The 20,688-nt window shown below is 43.5% G+C and overlaps 1 protein-coding gene and 1 long non-coding RNA gene across 3 annotated transcripts; one reads left to right on the forward strand and one right to left on the reverse strand.

Moving 5' to 3' along the window:
• The first annotated feature begins 1,454 nt into the window (after nucleotides 1-1,454).
• On the forward strand, nucleotides 1,455-10,153 carry LOC125516283 (adenylate kinase family protein). 2 transcript variants are annotated; one of them, XM_048681763.2, is made up of 20 exons: nucleotides 1,455-1,727; nucleotides 1,829-1,957; nucleotides 2,224-2,352; nucleotides 2,430-2,564; nucleotides 3,611-3,757; nucleotides 4,484-4,558; nucleotides 4,645-4,747; nucleotides 5,553-5,584; nucleotides 5,691-5,816; nucleotides 6,074-6,109; nucleotides 6,180-6,260; nucleotides 6,349-6,487; nucleotides 7,641-7,720; nucleotides 7,806-7,871; nucleotides 8,206-8,235; nucleotides 8,314-8,423; nucleotides 8,528-8,662; nucleotides 9,702-9,731; nucleotides 9,816-9,881; nucleotides 9,965-10,153. In XM_048681763.2, exons 1-19 carry the CDS (start codon nucleotides 1,557-1,559, stop codon nucleotides 9,838-9,840), a joined length of 1,779 nt encoding a protein of 592 aa, XP_048537720.1. In that variant the 5' UTR covers nucleotides 1,455-1,556; the 3' UTR covers nucleotides 9,841-9,881; nucleotides 9,965-10,153. The 2 variants fall into 2 exon arrangements, with proteins under 2 accessions (XP_048537720.1, XP_048537719.1); XM_048681762.2 differs by having other exon boundaries at nucleotides 9,980-10,153.
• A 7,692-nt stretch (nucleotides 10,154-17,845) lies between these two features.
• Nucleotides 17,846-20,632, reverse strand: LOC147963922 (uncharacterized). The gene is made up of 3 exons (XR_015608395.1): nucleotides 20,011-20,632; nucleotides 19,736-19,828; nucleotides 17,846-19,591 (listed from the first exon to the last, which is right to left on the reverse strand). It is a non-coding gene; the product is annotated as an uncharacterized LOC147963922 (long non-coding RNA).
• Between the last annotated feature and the right edge of the window lie 56 nt (nucleotides 20,633-20,688).

Below are 20,688 nucleotides of genomic sequence, written 5' to 3' on the forward strand. Positions count from 1 at the left end.
AAATTTAGGCTTGTTCGACAGTGATTTTTTTTTAAATGGCAAAGAATTCCCAGCGGACTTTAACAGTACGGTGTTTGTTTTGATCCCTAAAGTCAAGGCACCGGAGTTGCTCTCTTAATTCTAGCCGATAAGTCTATGTAATGTACTATACAAACTGGCGGCAAAAGGTGTTGGCTAGGAGACTAAAGATCATCCTTCTGGTGCTTTTGTTCTCGGACGTTTGATCACAGACAACATCCTCATTGCGTACAAGTGCACACATGCCATTCGGTCCAGTCGACACGGGCGGCGGCGCTCCTCACCGCCCTCCTCGGCCATCCTCCTCGCCGCCGCCGGCCGGCAGCGCCGGGGCAAAGTCCCATGGCGGCGGCGGGGCCTCTCTTCCTCGAGCTGGTGAATATCCTCGATGGATCATCACGTCTTCATCACCGTTGGAGGGTCGCCGTTTGCTGCCGGCCTCCAATCCAAGGCTTGGCTACTGTGTGGCCTGGGGACGTGCAGTCGGTCTCCTGGTCCTCGCCTTGTGGCTTTATCCATGGTCGGGGCTCTGCCCAGATTTGATCGGGCGGGTGGACTGTGCATCAGTCTGATCCCCTGGGCGCTGCCTAGATGGGGTTGCGCTGGTGGCGTGTACGGAGGCCTCTACTGCCTAAGCCCCTAGCGTGGTTTCGAGGTTTGGCTGCAGCTCTGGTGGAGCATCCTCATGCAGCTCCCCTATAGTGCCCTTGGCAGACCTCGATACCTCACAGAAAAGGGAAAAAACGAATAAGAAAACACAAATAAAAAAACCCGGTTCAGAGAACCTTCTGGAAGGTTCCCAAAATCCATAAAACTAGATAGAACTGCTAGAAGGTTTCTAAAACCAGATCAAGTAACTGTGCCAGCCCAGTGCATGCGATCCCGATCGATCCCTCTGTGCATTTGCTCGGGGTTCGGCTCATCTACACGGCTCCCAGCAGGAAATATTGTGCAGGGCCAATAAAAAACTGCCACTTGTTCATGTGGGCCAACTCCTTCGATCAAGGTAGATTTAATTTGATATACGAGAAGAGGGCGGGGGCGATGCGGCGAGCATGGAGGAGTCCGGCGCCGTGCGGCCCGCTAGAACACCGGCGTGAACGGCATGTCCCTCCCTGTGGCCGAGCAGGGCCCCGCAGCCGTTCGGGTGGTGCTCGTCCTCCACGGCTTCTCGGAGCTTTGGCGCCACCAAATGGCCGCACTCGCCACGCTCTCGTCTTCGACCTCCACGGCTTCGGCGCCGGTCCCTCCTTCGACCAGGCGCCTGCTCAATGTTGAGAGGTGGTGATGCGTGAGATGTGGTGGTGCAGGTGCCGGTCCCTGCGCACGTGTAGAAGTCTTTTCGGTTTGCTTCTTTGTTTATGGAAAAAAAAAGGAGTTCGCGCAACAGCGCTGAGCTGCGAGATGGGCAGGACCCACCGCTGGCGACTGGGGGTGGGGAGTCGGGTGGCGACGCGTCTCAACTCTGAAGCCGCGCGACTCCAATCCTGCTCTCTCCGTTTTCCCTCCACACACACTGGCCCTCTTCCGCCACGACGATGGCGGCATCCTCCCCGGCGGCCACCGCCACGACGACCCCTCCTATCGCCGGGACGGCGATCCACCGCGGCCCCGGCGCCGCCCGCCTCCTCTCGGGGTCGCTCTCCCGCCGCTCTCCCCCGGCATCCACCGCCCAGGCTGTCTCCTCCTCCGCCGCCCCCAAGCCCAGGGTTCGTACATTATGGCTTGCTCCGCACTACTTAAATCCGTGTCGTCGTGGTCGCGATAGCACATCGCTATGATTCATACGCTTCCCATGGGGTTCTGGCAGGGCTTGCTCCTGCCATGCCGGGCAGCGGAGGGGGCGGCGCCGGCGCGGGCGGAGGCGCCGCTGAAGGTGATGATCTCCGGGGCGCCCGCGTCGGGCAAGGGGACGCAGTGCCGCATGATTGTCGAGAAGGTAAAAAGCAGAAAACCATTGCTTGGGGTTCTTCCTATTTTGTCTGCGCCCAAAAATGCATATGTCGTCGGTGTTAATAACAGCCTGATGCAAATCTGAATTGTGGAGAAAGACTCTTGCTGAAGGATATGCATGTATCTGAAAGTAGTTGGCAGATTAATCAGCTTTGAACGGATTTATTGTTTAACTCTAGTTTTGGCTGTAAACATGTTTATTGATCAATAGCCTGCTCTGTTCTAAAACTCTTTCTTTTTAATTTCTTCTAGTATGGTTTGGTTCATATATCAACTGGGGATCTTCTACGGGCTGAAGTGTCTTCTGGCACAGATATAGGCAAGAAAGCAAAAGAATATATGGACAGTGGCATGCTTGTCCCGGATCAAGTCGTGACAGATGTATGCGGTTCGATTCTCAGAGGTTCTTTGTAGTTGGTAGAATTCTGTTAGCTAATGGTGGTTGTTATTTCATATAGATGGTTGTATCACGACTATCACAGCCTGACGTGCGAGAAAGAGGGTGGCTTCTTGATGGGTACCCAAGGAGTTATGCTCAAGCACAAAGTCTTGAAAGTATGAAAATAAGACCAGATATATTCATTTTACTGGAAGTAAGCCATTTTTTTACCATTTTAAGACCGCATATACTTGTTGTATTGGAAATAGTCATTTTTGACCATTTATGGCATTTACTATCAATTGACACTGACACATCCTTCATATTCTTTCAACTTTTGATTATAACATCTTAATATATTGCGTTGCGACCTTGTCGATCATGCTTATCTCAATAGGCATCCTTATGTAGTGTTACATTTTGTTCCCATTCTGATAAATCAAAATGTTTAGAAAGAAAGGATGTTTGAACGAGCTTCATCACGGTACTTCAATTTCATGAATTCTGATTCTCCAACTTGTTATTAGTTTTATGAATTAAATTTGCTACTCCCTCCGATCTGAATTAATTGATGCAGTCTTTATACAATGTCCATCTTGCATTGTATAGAGGCTGCGTCAATTAATTCGGATCGGACGGAGTAGTATAATATGGCTGTCGCAATATTCTCCCAGAATGTGGTATGTCCAGGTTGTTACAGGGCTGTGCACACAGTACGATACTTTTCCTTCAAAGCTGCACAAGAATACCACACCGCAGATTAGGGGTCATAACCAGGTCAAATTATACCCTAGACGTACATTATGGTGAATCCAGTAACTTTGGTTGTGACAAAAGGGAAGCTAGTGACTGAGAATAGATTTAATAATTAAGCAAATTGATCAGGTCTGCCCTTGTGCAACTGTAAATAAGATTCTTTACGAATTCATTTAGTGGGAATTCATATCAAGTTTGTTGGCGTGTGACATTCAAACTGATAGCAATTATACACTTAGCTGTGTGTTTTCTGAATCAGTGTGGTTCATAATAGTCTGATTCTTCTTCTTTTTTTGAACTTAATCTGATTCTTATTTGTGTCAACTTCAGTATTTGTATCTTGAAATCAAATACTACGCATTTTGCTTCCCTTGCTCTTACAGAATGTCTTTGATCTCTTGTGTTTCATTTTGTTTTCAAGTTCAGGTTCCTGATGTCAATCCCAAACACTGTATACCACAGATATCTTTGACCTCTTGTGTTTCATTTTGTTTCTAAATTCAGGTTCCTGATGACAATCTAATCGATAGATGTGTTGGAAGAAGACTGGATCCTGTGACGGGCAAAATTTACCATGTAAAGAACTTCCCCCCAGAGAATGAGGAGATATCTGCCAGGCTTACTACACGCTCTGATGATACATTTGAAAAGGTTTCTGTTGTTGTCCGCTTAAGTAATCTTTTACTTGTTTTGTCATCCTTGGTAAGGTCTATAGATGTATCTATCTTGTTAAATATAATATGCTAGTTTGAGAGCTTGGGGCTGCATTTAAGAATTCGATTTGTGCAAATTCCTTTTGTTCTGTCATCACTAGCTTGGACCTAGATTTGAACATCAAAGAGTTTGGCAGGTGCAGGTTGCTTAGAAACTTGGTTGTAATTATGTTCTGTTTGTTACTATCTGTGTTTATTTATTGTAGGCCACAGCTGGTAAGTAATTATTTTTCCTATTGTTCCTGATCTGTACTATAACTTCTCTTCTGATACGCTCCTGCTTACTCTAGAGGAAAAAATATTATGTATGCTTTGGCTATCTTAAGCTCGAAGTGTTGCATATCTAGGTTTGACTTCGATTGTATTATTAATATTTTTAGGTCTTTTTACATCACTTAATCCCCCTCTTTCAGCTAGCTCTACATTCTCAGTGCTTTTCGTAAACTTTTAAGACACGGCAGGGGAAAAATATTGTGCTGTTTAAAATTTTACTGTCATTTACAGAATACAAAAATGAATTATACAATTAAACTGACAGGATGCAAAACTTTCCATTACTTACCGTACCCCCTTCCTCCCTTTTCTTTATGACATTGTGATTGCATAATGCTGGCATCGCTTCCATGAAACATTCTGAACCATAAGAGCCTTCTTTCTTCTGCAGGTTAAATCACGCCTTGAGACTTACAAACAAAATTCTGAAGCTGTTATTCCGACATACTCAGATTTGCTTAACCAGGTTCTCGTGTATTTCTAGCTACTATCATAGCAGTGATCCAGATAGTAAATCAGAAGTAACCTTTGTTCCTTCAACCTGCAATGTAGATTGATGGAAATCGCCCAGTGGAAGTCATTTTTCATGAAATAGAGTCCATGTTACAGAAGATATGTACGAATGCTTCAGAAAAAAAGTTGGCCAAGACAAACGGTCAGAGCAATAATAAAGTTCCCCACTAATGTCTTCTTCCATTCTTCTACTGTCATTCACAACCACTATCATGTAACTCCACTAGATCAACCGGTCTCTCCGTTTGCTTAAGAACAGCCCATTTCACGTTATTTCGAAGCTGCATTTCTTTAATATTTTTGCATATCACTTTGAGCTAATATGCCTTCTTTTAGAATGTGCTAATGTTATTTTAAAATAACCATAATATGCTATCAGTTTTAGCTAATATGTCAAGAATCGGTATATATCGTTTATTTAGCGAGACCATGCAAGAGAGTTGCATGTATATATTAGAGAGAAAGATGGTAATACTTTTACAATGCGACGAATGGCATGACCACAAGAGAAAACAATAGGACCCAAACAGAGAAAATAAACATCGACCAAAAGGCGAGTTACCAAACTAGGCCGGCCACAAAAAGGAACCCTGCGGGTTAACTTGCGGTTGAATCATGATAGGGCTTCAGCCCAAATTAAGTTGACCACTGAATACCCCACCAATAAGTGACTGAAATCTTCTGAAAGCCGGCAGCAAATGCATATCTCATTATGTTGCAGACCTCTCCTTGCTTTATGATGAAAGATCCAACGTCTCCTTTGGATTACAATCCATATGAAGATTTTGCAGCTTAGCCATGCCCAGGATTTCTAAATGACTATGGGGAGTTGATTTTTAATTACGTTCTCCTCTTCATTAGTATAATCAGGCAAAGCTTTTAGCTTCTTTTTTTACTATGCCGGCTTTCCCAATTCTCATTGTTTGCTCAAACTCTTCATTGAACAGGAAAACCACCAGACACAACAGCTTCGAAAAAGGTATGTGTAATATAGTTAGCCATTTTATTCTACGTGTGAGATCTTGAAGTGAAGTGTGTCCACTTAGATCTTTTCTATTAATGTATGTCTAAATGCTTTCTGCTAGGAGTGGCGTGGAATTCCAACGAGATTAAATAACATTCCACACTCCAGAGAGATCAGGAAATACTTTTACGATGATGTGATACAAGCTACAAAGCGTGCTATTGAAGATAAAAAGACTCGGTTGCAGGTTGCCACTTTACGTTTAAATTTATTTCAAATCTCAATTGAAGATTGAAATCAGAACTCACTGACTAAACTATTCACTGAGGCAATTTGAGTACTTTTCTCTTTCTATTGCATATTTAACCTAGAGGGAATAATATGTACTTGGGATTAATCATTGTGACTGAACCTTGTAGTCCTTTCACCTTTTTTTTTTGCTTCATGTGCTTTCTGGGAAAACATTTTTTCTTGATTACTGTCTACTTTTGCTCAAACATGCAGATAGATATCAATATTCCGGAGCTTAACCCTGAAATGGTAAGAGCACACAAGCTTACATATCTTTTTTGCTGGCGTAAACTGTCAATCAAACCTTTTTTATCTTCAGGATGTTTATCGTATAGGAACCCTCATGGAGCTTGTAAGAGATTTATCTCTTACCTTTGCTGATGACGGAAAGCGTGTCAAGGTGCTTACATTCGGTATTCATCCATATACCTCCACCTGCCCACTCCCTTTTTTGATGACACAACATGAGACTGCTGACTTCTTATCAGGTCTGTGTTCAAGGCTCCATGGGGCAAGGCGCATTTGCTGGTATTCCACTTCAGCTTGCTGGAACCAGAAAAATATTGGAATTCATGGACTGGGGTGACTATGGGGCGATGGGTGCCTTCATCAATATTGGAGCAGTAGGTTCGTCATCCACTAAATTAATACGTTCAATAGCATTGAATAAAATAAATGGTGGCTACTTAGTTTCATCAGAAGAATATTGAAAATGAAATTAAGTGTTAGTTATCGTGGAAATTTTGTGGATTCTTCTATTTTTTACTACTCTCATTGCTATACATGTATGAACTCTAAATGGGCCTTATGAGCCAAACACCACAGCACACACACACACACACACAACCATTATGTCTCACACACACACACACACACACACACAACCATTAAACCGTATGCTCAACTCCCCCCTCAAGATGCTTGCAATGGTGGGCATTGCTTAGTCAGCTGGGCGCAGATGTGCAGGCCTAAGTGCCTCGGTGGGCTCGGTGTCAAGGATATTGAGAAGTTCAGCACGGCGCTGTGCCTCAGATGGTTGTGGTTTGACTGGATGGACTCGGAGAAGCCTTGGGTGGGGACGCCTTCGTCTAACAGTGCGGTTGACCAGGAGCTGTTTGCATCCTCGGTCTCAATTTCCATTGGGGATGGACACAAGGCCAAATTCTGGACATCTCGCTGGCTTAGTGGTCGGGTGCCAAGGGAGTTCACCCAAACCTCTTCCTGCTTATTAAGCGCAAAGGCATCTCAGTCTTCAGGGCGCTTCAGGACAACAGCTGGGCTTGGCCCTTCAGGGTATATCCATGGAACATCAGGTCCAGGAGTTCGCTCAACTCTGGGTACTTCTCGTTGGTGTCTCCCTTCAGCCCACCGTGCAGGACTCGGTTGCATGGAGATTGTAGGTGGATGGGTCTTACTCCGCGGCCTCGGCCTACTCCCTCCAATTCCAGGGCTCTTTCTCTCTGGTGGATGTCCACCCAGACGCCATCTGAAAGGCGAAGACTGAAGGAAAATGCAGGTTTTTCATGTGGCTGCTGCTGCGTTGGCGCATTCTCATGGCAGGTAGGCTTTTGACAAGGGGTTTTGCAGCATGCTCTGCCTGCTGTGTGGCAATGCTCCAGAGTCCAGAGACGGCAGATCATCTTGTCCTTGGCTGTAGCTTTGCCTGTTATTGGTCGTGCCTTTTATTGTTTTCTGCTATTTCTTTTTGGTCGTGCATTTTATTGTTTTCTGCTGTTTCTGTTTATTTTTAAGTATACTAGTATGTTTAATTCGATTACAGGTGCTAGTGAGGTTGATAAGGAAGATGACATGTTTGTTCTCATTGCTCCCCAGAATGCTGTTGGAAACTGCATAATTGATGTAAAGATTCTGTGTCTTAGTATTTTTTCCTAGTTATAGAGTATATACCCTTCTCGATCTGTAGTATCATATTAGAGTTTTGCAGGATATGAGAGCTATGACTGATGCTGCTGGTGACAGACCTGTGATTCTTGTAAATCCTCGCCTGAAGGTTGGGTGCATACTAACTCTCTCTCTCTTTCTCTCTCTCTCTCTCTCTCTCTCTCACACACACACACACACACATGACATGTCTCTAAGAGATTTTTGCTTTATATCCTGGACCTGTTTATTTTTGAAATTAGTGTAGTTTCTATTATCTCTTTTGTTGCTCTTAGGAAATCTCATTGGAACTAAAAATGGTTTGTGTTTCTTTGCTCATATAATCCTTGGGCCTAATCTAATCTAGGAAGGAGTGTTCTAGAAATAAAAATCCAACACGGTGAAAAATTGTTTCTTGGCATCGTCATAGCAAACCTTAATGTCCCTGAAATTTACATTTACAGGATATGCCTGCATCAAGTGGCGTAATGCAAGTAAGTGCTCCATATACGTTCCACTTAATCATAGCATGACAGCTAGTATTCAGCTGTTTCTTGGTTTTCATGTTGAAGACAATGGGAAGAGATGTGAGGCTTCAGTATGCTGCATCATTTGAGACTTGTTATTCTTTCCGGCTTCTCTTCTATGCTGGTACATTTTATCCTATCATGGGCGCTTTAAGGTTATCTCTCTTACTTTTGTTCTCCAAAGTATCATACTTCTGCTAATGGTGCTGACAGTTAGATAAATTTCAGTCATTACAGTTTGGTTGAATTATTGATACAGGATGGCTTATCCAAATAAATACGAGATTTTTCGAAGGGTTGATGAACCTAATGGAGAAAAATATGATTTGCTAGCTGAATTCACCGGGAATCCAACGGCTGATGACATCACCAATGCCTTTGTAGGACCAAAAAAGTAAGAATTTACAGAAGTTTCTTATTTAACTTGTTATCTAATTTTTAAATAGCTATAGCCGCCATTACAGTTAATATTATACTATTTGTGCAAAATAGTGGGCGACTTTCACTGCCCCCTTCTTTACAACTGATCCATATGTTTATTCCTTTTGATATGCTGGTCAATGGTATGACTGAGATGAATTGTGAAACACAGATATTGCACAGCTATTGGTATTGAGTGTTAGGAATGAACTTAATTGCACAGTATTAGTTTCTGCGTAGAAACATGTTCTCCAAAAAAAGTTCCATTCCAGAAACATACTTTTGATTATTATTATTCTGCTTATTGTTAAGTTGATTGGTGAGGTTGTTGTTCAACAGTGTATTTGTATTGAATAGCTGAAGTAGCAAACTTACAGGGCTGTACATTCCCTTAGAAATAAAAGATAGATTAATGAACTAAAACAAATGTCACGGAAGTGAAATAGAAAAAGAATTCAGGACTCCCTGTATCCCATAGAATATATATAAAAAGGTAGAAAATTCAAGACCTAAGGTAGTCTTCATTCAGAGCGTCTGGCCTTAGTTGCTTATTGTCGTATGTCATGCAAACTAGTCTTGTAAATGATATACTAACAAGTGTTATTACTTAGTACAGTAATACAATAGGTATAAGAAAACTTTCAAATCGAGGGGTTTACAGTTCCCTAATTGTGTATACGAATAAAAGGTTCCTGGCACCCTAAAATTTGGGCAAGAAGAGTTTATCGTGATAAGAGGTTCTTTGACAACAACCCATAATTCTAGGCCCATAGTGGGAAATCAAACTGTCCAGCTGTAAGAAGTATTACCAATTTCGTTACAAAAAGAGTACCCAATGATATTCAGAAATATATACCAGTACCAGGGGCAAGGCAGGCTCTCCCGTTTCCGACCCTCGCCTCGGCGCGGATATCTGGGCCAATATTGCTTTTATTCAATAGTTACATCCTAGTGTTTAACATTGGACATGGCCTTGGAATGATTTCTGCTTTTTGGTTGATTGTTCGATGCAGGAAAAAGGAAAATGCGCCCTCTGGATTCTGGTAACTTATGCCCTCAGTTGACAGTTAACTTGTGTTACTAGTATCATCTGGAGGACACTTACCGAATTGTTCATCATTTTGTAGGGGCTTCTTGAGCGGTATATTGTAAGTAAAATCAGTCCACTATGCAGACAGAAGTTTTTGCGTGAGGTAAGGAACAAATGATGTATTAGCTTCAAATTGATATTCTGATGTCCATTCCGATGTGCTCGCCCAATGTCCTAGTCATTCAGATTTTTTATTTGCAGGGTCCTAGTCAATCAGCTTTTCATCGGTGTAACTAGACATAATCTTGTGCAATCCTGCGACGCTGAATTATATCCTGACGTGTATTGTCCTATATATATTCTTTGTGCATGCATCATCCATCATTGTTAATTTTCAATGTAACTATGAGTGAAGAGTAAATTTCTGCAACACTACAGGTTCCCACTTTGGGATAACTGAAATGGTACACAATATACAAAGAGTAAATGCATCAAAACCGTGGTCAATATACAAAGAGTAGCTGCAACACACACTGTACCTTATATCTTGGTGTAGCCAATATTTAATACTATCTCCAAACATGAAGACTGGATTCTTTCTATTCCTCATCGCATGTTTGAAAACATAGTATACATAAAACTAATCAGCGGAGCATGCAAAACACTGCAATTATGGACTCAACATGTTGCAATTATGTGAATGGAATGTTGCTACTAAAGTCAGGAGATTGTGGGAATGGAATGCAAACAAACATTTTGAGGAGGTTTGCAACATTATACTGGAAGCATAACATCGATTCATGTAAGGCAATCAAGGTCAACATATACTGGAAGCATAACATCCATTCGTTGAAATAGTTATTGAGATGTTTTAGGATCGTTGAGAACAGGTAAATGTTCCTTCTTGCAATTGAGCGATCAGCAAGAATCCCATCAATGCCAAAGAATATGAAACATGGTCAAATAAGAAAGCATGTATGCATGTTTGGTCACAAAATATATTTGAAGGTTGAGAACCTAGAACTAATGGAAGCAATGATAGTTTCAGCATGTTTCTTATAAAAAAACATGTCACTAAGGTTTCTTTCTAATCCATATTACTTACAAAACAATAAAAATATATGAGAATAATTGCGTCATCCCAATCCCACACACCGAGATGGTAAGTCTAAAATGTAATGTCGTTATGGCAGTGGCAATGATTTGATACATTTTCATGTAGTTATCATATGAATATTATTTTTATTTTTGAGAAACTTCTAACCTATTCATTCACAATCATGACAGTACAAAGAACACCATAGGTAATAAAAATTACAACCAGGTCCGTGGACCACCGTACCTAGTGACGACTACAAGCATTGGAGTGAGCCGAAGGCGCGCCATTGTCATCATCCCTCCCTTGCTAGAGCCGGGGAAACCTTGTTACTTGCGTTCCATCCACATGAGCTATGTGAGGAATATTTGACGTCTCCATTGCCAATCAAGATCTATTACGTGTCCATTCGAAAGAACTAAGTAATATCTTATGCAATTCAAGAGAAAGATTCTAATTAAGCAACAAAGAAATGATTTTTTTTGAACAGAGAAAGGCGCACAAAGCGCCAACATTTTTATTCAGCTCAATAACATCTTACAGCGGGAAGTACATAGCCCTAAAAATTGATATTGGAAAGGAGGGAAACTACAGGGCATGTCCTATGTGAATGAGCTGAAGCAAAACAACTAATGTCAGGTTCTATAGAACATCTAAGAACCTGATGAGCCACATTGTGAGCTATGCTATTAATCTCTCTTGATATATGAAACACATGCGCTTGGAGATCTTTAGTAAGAGAGAAAAATTCAGCAAGATATTTCCTGATGGACCAAGGGGTAGAATCAGCCAAAACACTTCTTTCTGCTGCCGCTTTTGCCAAGGAGAGACAATCAGTGGGGAAAGTAGGCCTATTAATGTGAAGCCTGTGAGCAATTTTAGCTGCAAGAAGAAAAGCAAGGGCTTCAGCTTGAAGAGGCGTGCTTGTGTTTTGGGTGGAAACTTGAATTTGCACATTGACCTCAGCTTGATCCTGCAAAAAACAGAGAAACACTCCAACTCCAGTAGTTGTTGTTCCATGTACAAGTCCTGGAATCTTCGAACAATTGAAAGCGGCATCAGAATAAATTTTAGCTCCTGAAATGAGAAGATCCGTCCTAACAGTGCAGCCCTGTTGAGGTATGGTACTTATATTATATATATGTTTGATATAATAGCAAGAATAAGAATGTTAAACAATCATTTCGATATTTGCATTACCTGCTGGTACTAGACTCACTATTCTACCTGTTGGCAAACTGCTGCCTTCTAGGAGTAGCTAGCAAGGTATGGTCATGAGCTCTAGGGCCTAGGGGAGTAATGTGTTCATGCACTTCTCTTCTCAGCAGTTCAGCAACCATCCGTTGTGTGTAGTGAGGAGTCATAATCCAATCAAAACATTTGTACACTAAGATTTTGTCGAACGGTCGACATGCGTCTTGAACATAGGCACCTTCAAGAGGATTGCAGTGTATAAAGGCAGGCGTGGAGTTTCAAGCGGATGGACGTCCACTGCTTAGGGCAGAGAGTCGCGTAGGGGAGGAGCTCACATGTTATGTGGTTGGTGAGATGGAGCTTGGCCAAAGGTGGAACGCTGCCAGTGGCAAAGCCAAGAATCAAATGACTCGAACTTTTGACAAAAGGAGCCAAATTACATTAATACATGTATTTTTCATAAAATACAAAAGGTTAAAAGCGCAAAACAATCACATACGTGCACAAATTTGGGATCATAGGGAGCCCTAGCTCTTGCCAGTCCCCTCCGTCTTGGCCACTAGACACCACCATCCTGGGGAGAAGAGAGTGAGGCTTCTGCTAGTTTCGACTTTGAGCACCTAAGGCCAATAAAAGATATCAGCAAATCAGACTGTTAGTACAGTGCAGAGTGTACCGATCAAAATGTCAGAATCCCAACAACTTTTGTATAGAAAGATACTTTATTTCTTGAAACGACATTTCTCCACCCGAGCTCATATGTTCTCGCGTGAACAATAAAATTGAAAGAATAAATAGAATCGATAAATCTGAAGAAAAAAATTGGTGCCAAAGATGCTGGAGTGTTCTAAGTGTATGTAAAATTTCATCAAGAAATGACACCCGAGAAGCTCTAAAGAAAAAATGAAGTCAGTGTTTCGAAATGCCTATTTCTTTGGAGCATTGTGTTTTTTGTCTAAAGCCCCTGGAATGTCATTCTATATGAAATTTTGCATGTACCTAACACGCACGAGCATCTTTTATGTAAATGATCCGAAATTTTCAGAATTTTTCTATTATATTTGTTTATTTTTTTGAATTTATTTTTCATGAGAGCATATGAGCTCGGGATCAACTATGAATTTCCGCTTATCTCCCTATCCCATATTGCTCACTATATCCAAATGGAGCCTGTTTTACTCATGTCTCATGAGCATGAGTAATCACTATTGCTGGCCATATGGGCCGAATCTTACGGACCAGCCCGTTAGCACACGTGCTTGACCCGTGACGTGCCTGCCCTGTCATATCACTAAACGGTCTGTGCTTGGCCCGTGGGAGGGCGCGGATATACCTCGCTGCAAGTGAGACCGGGGGAAGGCTCACCTGAAGGAGGCACGAGATGAGCTAGACCAGGCACGCGGGAGAGCACAACCTCGTGTTTTGTGTGTGTGTGTGTGTGGGGGGGGGGGGGGGGGGGGGGGTTCACCTTTTTGTTTTTGTCTATTTTTTACTTTTGTTCCTGCTTCCAACTATTCTAAATAAATATACTACAAAAAATACTACGCATAAAAACATTTAAAATAATACAGTATTAACCAAGGATTTGAAAAATATTAAATGCGTATAGATATCTCATGTATACAAAAAATGTATACATAAAAATATATGATGTGTGTGAAAAAGTTGATCATGTATTTAAAAAAAATCAAGTATTTGAAATAATGTTAAGAAGTTTCTGAAAAATGTTAATCAAGCATTTGAAAATGTTAAATGTGTAAAAAATGTTGACAATGTATTAAAAAATGTATAACATGTATTTCAAAAAGGTTCATCAAGCATTTGAAAAATGTTAAATGTGCATAGGAAAAATCTTGACCATGTATTAAAAAAAAATCTTGTATTGTATTTGAAATATGTTAATCAAGCATCCGAGAAATGTTAAATGTATATAGAAAAATGCTGACCATGTATTCATAAAATGTTTAACATGTATTTTCAAAAATGTTAATCAAGAATTTTAAAAAACGTCACCATGCATTAAAAACATGTTAATCTTGTATTCTATTAAAAAATGTTAAACTTGTATTTGAAAAATATTAATCAAGCATTTAAAAAATATTAATCAATTGTTTGAAAAAAATTAAATGTATATAGAAAACATGTTGACCATGTATTAAAAAAATCTTGCTTTTGAAATACTGTTAAAAATAAAAAATGTTAAATGTGTGTAGAAAAAAATGTTGACCATGCATTAAAACATGTATATCTTGTGTTTGAAAAATGTTAATTAAGCATCTAAAAATGTGTAAAGAAAAAATGTTAATATTTTATTTGAAAAATGTTCAAATTTTGTATGTAAAAATGGTGTATTCAAAAAATGATTAACTTTTATTTGTAACAATGTTAAACGTGTTTATAAATTTGTTTTTAGCATATATGGAAATGCAAAATGAAACAAAGGAAAAAAAGTGAAAACTAGAAAAGAAACAAAAGACACCAAAGAAAAAAGAACAAAGAAACAAGTGTAAAGGGAATAAAAAAGTGAAAATCCATAAAGAAACAAAGGAAAGCAAAAAAAATGAAAATCAAGGAAGAAACAAAAAAAACCTAATGAGAAAATGAAGAGAACATAAGTTATATCAAAGAAAAAACAGAGTAAAATTATACCAAAGAATAAAAAACAAACAAAAGTAAAGTGAAGAAAAAAAGAAAGAAAAGAAAAACCAGTGAAAATCGAGGGAATACAAAGAAAACATAAGTTATATCAGAGAATAAGGAAACCAAAGAAAACCGGTGAAAAAGCAAAAACAATAAGAAAAGAGAAAAAACCAGAGAAAACCAAAGCTGCAGTGATCGAACCACAACGAGCGACTAACTACGCTAGTCGACCCGCTGGCGATGCGCCTGACGCGAGAGCTTGTTCCATCTTGCTATAAGCGAGATACAGCCCTCGCGCCCGCGAAACACATGGGACCGACACGACACGATTCAATTTTTTGAAAAGAGTAATATATTAACCCCAAACTTCCCAAAAACCTTAAAAAAAACTTCAAATTGGCCCAAAACACACGTGGGTCGGCGGCAGACGTCTCAGGAGGGTCGGCCCACCTACCTATTGTGCGGTGGTGAGGCACGCATTCTGGCCCGGCACAGCCTGCTTATAATACATGTCTCAACATGTCATGCCGTGCCCGGGCTGTTTAAGTGTGGGCCGTACCGGCCCATTGGCAAGAAGGTGTGGAGCAGTCAGTGCAATCTGTAGAGACCAACATGAAATGTTTCTTGGGTCTTCGGTCGTAGTAATCAAGTTTATCACTGACCTCCCCCCGCCCCCCCAACACTTGAAGCAATGGCTATCAGGGAAGCTCGTCGGACAATCTATGCATTCAAGATATTCAAGTTGTGTCTGACTGCAAAATGGTAGTGGATGCCATGAAGAAGGGGACCTATGCGCCGTATGAAGCAGTGATACAAAATGGTAGTTTATGAGTTTAGGAGCTCGAATTATGAAGCTCACAATCTAGCAAAGCACGCTCTCTCCCTCGGTATTGGCCGTTATGTTTGGTCAGGTCATCCAGAAAATCTTTTCTTCGTCCCTGTAAACATTGTGACGAGTTAATAAAAGCTTTGCGAGATTGTCTTGAAAAAGAAACATTACCTCTTCGTCTCGACTTTTCCAAAGAAAACTTAACTTTTGGATTGTGAACTTCGCTATAGTAGTAGAAAAATTCGCTGCGCATTTGTAACTAATAAGCGGGCACGTGCAACGCACGTCTTGATTGATACACATAATTTGTAACCAATCCATTTTGATATAACAGAAGTACGCAAGCCAAATGTGCACATAATAACCCTAATCATTGCATCCTCTTTTGCTAGTCACAATTAAACCCCTGACATTGGCTAGTACAATTAGGAGAATGATAAAAAAAAGTTCTGTACGTAGGGAGAGATACCAAATCACAACATATTTTACAGCCTTTGAACTTTTATAAAATGCTCCCCTTTTGCAACTCTGAATCAGAAAATATATTCAACGAATAGTTATCATTTGTTCATATGGCTGCCAGGCCGTAAGAGGTTCACCAACCAATGTCGTTTCAGACAAGGCTATGCCATCTCCCATGCTTGCATGCTCTGCAACCTCTCAGAAATAGTTGAGCAAGCTCTTCTTCACCATCCAACCTTTCTAGATGGTGGTTCCCTCATTACCTTTGTATGTCCTTGGCTGTAGTAGAAGTAGAACTAAGGAATTGTGGGAGGGGTCTTTACTTTGCAAAGTTTGGTCTTCACTGTCACCGATAATAGTTTCATGTTACCCCAAGCAAAGCAATATATACCGATGCTTATAAAAAAAGACTTAAGACTCTGACTTGGCCACTGTCACAGATAATAGTTTATAGTTATCCCATGCAAAGCAACATCCAAAACAAACATTTGGGAACAGAGAAATCATGGAAAGGAAAACAACCATTTAAAGTTTGCATTATTTTATGTATGTGGCTTCAAGTTTTTTTTGCTTAAATTGGCCAAAATGTTGAAGAACCAAAGTAAAATAGTGTCTTTAAAAAATAGAAGATATGACACTATAAAATACTCCCTCCGTCCCATAATGCAAGACGTTTTTTGACTCTAGTGACTCTAGTGTAATGTCAAAAAACGTTTTACATTATGGAACGGAGCGAGTAACTAATAAAGAGTTGGTGTCTAAGCAAAAATTGAGGGCAAGAAAGTAGAAATACCTCCGCTGGGCCTCAAGTGGTAAAACGGATCACTGCCCTTGTGTACGCATTGGCCACGGCTACAAATCCAAGGCCGCAATAATTTGCCAGGCCATCGAGGTGTCTGTTTCGAGGTGCAGAGGCTAGAGGAGCAATATATGCATGCAATGGAGCACGCGCAATGCACGTATCACCCAATATATAGCATATTGGAACTCTAGATGACATAACAAAGCTACGCCTCAACTAATAATAATCAAAAAGAGAATGTTTGGAAGCACACGAAATCCATACATGTTTGCAGTTACACTCTAAGAATATAACTGATAAACCATGAATTTTCATGTGTTATTCTGCGAAAAAATGTAACTATAGATCTAACTATTGCATATTCATGATGACCCGTTTTTGTCTCTTGAGAGAAAGACCAAGCAACTGAAAAAAAGACATTTCTAAATAAAATAATAGTGGACGTGATCTATCGATGGCATCAGATACAGCGATTTGTGGAGACTTAAACTTGCTCGAAAATACATGACATAACTGAAAATGTTCCCTCCCCCGCCGCCGCCGGCCCCCTCGCCTGCTTTCGCCGCCGGGCGAGCGCCTCCAGGCTCGCCCCGCTCCCTCCCCTCCCCCCTCTCCTCCCCCACCCCCGCGGCACGCCCGCGCGCGCCGGGGGGGGGGGGGGGGGCTTTACCTGCTGCAGCCTCGGACCCACCTTCCTCCCCCCCCCCCCCCGCCGTCGCCGGCGAGCTCCGTCGGGCATAGCCCGGTAGGCGCGGTGGCGGCAGGGCCCTTCTCCCCCCTACTCGTGGGACGCCGGCGCGGGGCGGCCTCCTCGAGCTGCGGCGCTGGACTTCGCGGGGTTCAGCGGCTTGGCGACGGGATCACGAGGCGGCCGGCTGGTGGCGGCGCGCCGGTGCCCTGGGTCTCGTGCGTGGCGGGGCGGCTGCGGAGCTCCCCGTCTCGGGAGGTGGCGCGCGGCCGGCCCCTCGCTGGATCCAGCCGGATCTGGTGGTGGGGGTCGGCCGGCGGCGCGTGGCGTCAGTGGTGCGTGCCCGGCGGCTCCGGTGCTATGAGCTCGTCGGGCGACACGGGTAGGGTAGCGGTCGGGCGTGGTCGTTGCTCCGGCCGTGGGCGGCGACGTGTGGAGGTCCGGCGGTGGTGGACTTCCGGTGTCGTGGCCGCTTCATGGTGGCTTGGCGGATCTGCTTGCGGCAACGGCCGGCTTCTCCGGCGTCGGCTTGTCTGCGATCGGACCGTTTCAGCCTTCACTCCATCTCCTCGGTGCTCGGTCGCTACTCCCTTCGAAGGGCTGGCCCTTTCCCAGCTATGGTTCATCGCTCGTCTCGCGCCCGGTGCAGCAGGACCGAGCTCGTCTTGCGCACAGTGCCGCAGGACCGAGCTCGTCTCGCGCACGGTGCAGCAGGACTGATCTCGTCCCGCCCCACGGTGCTGCAGGACCGATCTCGTCTCGCTCTCTGGGCTGCAGGTTGGGTCGATGGATGCCAGTGTTGGCCGACCTATTGGGTCTCGACGCTGGGGGTGGACCAGGGGTGCAAAGGCGGATCCTTTTCTGCTCGTCTCTTTGGTTGGGGTAGCGGCGGGTCTCGGGTGCGGTGGTGTCAAGGTCTTGGATGCCGGGGGCGGCGGCCCTGGTGGCGGTGCACGGTGCTCTTGGGCAGAGCCCGTGTCTTGGCGCTGCCCGGTGACCATGGCCGTGTGGGCGGCGTGGTAGCCGGGGTGTAGCGTTCGGTGGCGGTAAGTGGTGGCCAGGGTGAAAACCTGCTCTATCTTCGGACGGACCGGCGATGGCGAAGCTCGTTCCCTTCTTGAAGGCGTCGTCGCGGCTCTCACCGCCCGTCGTGCGGCTCCGGGGGAAACTCTGATCCTCGGATCGGGCGGTGGCGGCGCTCCGGTGTCGTATCCTTCCTGAAGGCGCCGTCTTGGAGTCCACGGTTCGCTGTATGCGGCTTCATCTCTTCGTGGTAGTGTGCTAGGGGTGGTGTTGCTGCGCTCAGTGCTTGTGTTTCGTGCCTTGGGTGTGTGTGGTGTTGGCGTGTGTTTTGTATCGGTTGATGTTGATCTTTGCTTTATATATAAAGCGGGGCGAAAGCCTTTTTCAATAATTCAAAGAAAACAATAACTGGCTTAGGTTGGCTCTTTATTTAGACCTAGACGTGCCCATCTTTCAAAGATGGCTTTACTGAGAGCGTCCAATATCTCCCTACATAAGAAAAGAAAATTGCAGCATCGTGCGGTCAGCACATATGTAATAGCCACTTCAAACACAAGACTGCTGTGTGTGTATAGTATAATAATGTGAACCTGCAATATATTTACATGAATCCTTGTGTGTGTTTTGACTTATAAGTTCACCTATTGACCTGGATCATACTGCATGTTGCGCTAACAACATTTTTCTGCTCCAAAGTGAAGACTTTTAAGAATATTAATTTTCACTACCTTCTGGCCTGCAACTCAAAGGAGATTCATCTCAACTCTGTAAGAGGCTAAGAGCACACCGTATCTGTTTCATCTGAGCAATAAAACCGGCACACCCCAAACAACAAAAACCTAGACACGGATAAAAAGTGCCCACAAGCTTCATGACCCTACGAGGAAATATCTTGGACGCAATTTACATAATAAATAGCATGGGATTCCATGAAACTGACCTAGGAACATAAGAAAGATGAACGACCAAACATTTATTCTTGTTTTGAAGGCCAATACACTCCCCTGAACTCAGACTCTGCATGGAGTTCCAGTGGACGGGGAAAACACGAAGGCTGCCTCGAAAAGACTCCACGCTTGAAGGGTCAATAAGAAAGGTACCTAATGGGTGGATGCAGAACCTGAATGGTTTTTTTTCATCTGCACAACACACAGCAGTTTATGAGAAACCACAAATAAATGATATGACCCAAGAGAGGCATGAGGTAGCACACATTTGCGGCCGAAAATGATAGATGCGCTCACCCAGATCACAAACCTAAGAGAAAGAACAAAGACTTTGACCTGTATATATGTGAACGGAGCAGAAAGGGGCGGCCGAAGACCGGCAAACTTCGATTGTCCCATGAGGAAAACGAACAGCTGGAGAGAACAATCCTATGACCAAATGCACATAAGAATCATTAGAACGAAACTGTAGAACAGGAAAACATGTCGTGATGCTGGATGATGCAATTTTTGTTGACGTGTTTTGGAGATTTATATTTGCATCAATGAAGTTTAGCACAATATCCTATCCCCTTGATCTTGTAAAGGTACTGATAATAAGGAGTAGGTACCTACACACGTCGTTGCCCCTAGCGGCGAGCCTCTGTTGCTGCCGCACCACACCCGGTGAATCTCGACCTCCGCGTACGTCGTTGCCCTGCTGGCCCGGCCATGATGCGCGCGTCGACGCGCCCAGCTACCTTGTTAGAGCCGCGCCATGTGCCGCACGAGCGCCAGCGCCGCGGCCCTGCAGCCCGTCGCCGCCCGTGCCGAGCCGCCGCCGTTTGAGGGCTGCTGCATAGGCGCCGCTCAACACCGTGCCAGCCGCGTCATGCCCGCGCAGACGTAGATGGAGAGAGGTGTCGGCACACCTATTATGGACGGGGAGAGACGACGGCGGGGGCGTCGTTGCCCGAAAATTCTAGACCTACGGACCAGTTACGAGCTGCAGGCTACGGACAACCTTTTCCTAACAAACCTCTCGTCCCCCCTGATTTTCCGGGTGGGGCAAACTAGCGTGATTTCCCAATCCTTCAATCCCACGTCAGTCCGTAATCAAACATCACGTAGAATCTGCGCGTAAGTGTAGCAAAATTTGTCGTTGCCATGCTTGTCCTCCTCTTTTGGCCACGGTTCTCACAATGAAGGCGGCGGCGGGATGGGAGCCAGTGGCGTAGGTAGGATCGGGCAGAATTCCAGATCGGGCATGGGCGCCCCGATGGATTTCCTGAACCAAGATTGATTTGGGA

The sequence above is a fragment of the Triticum urartu genome, chromosome 6A (assembly GCF_056163025.1).
Source record: "Triticum urartu cultivar PI428250 chromosome 6A, HENAU_Tu73, whole genome shotgun sequence".
Lineage (NCBI taxonomy): Eukaryota > Viridiplantae > Streptophyta > Magnoliopsida > Poales > Poaceae > Triticum > Triticum urartu.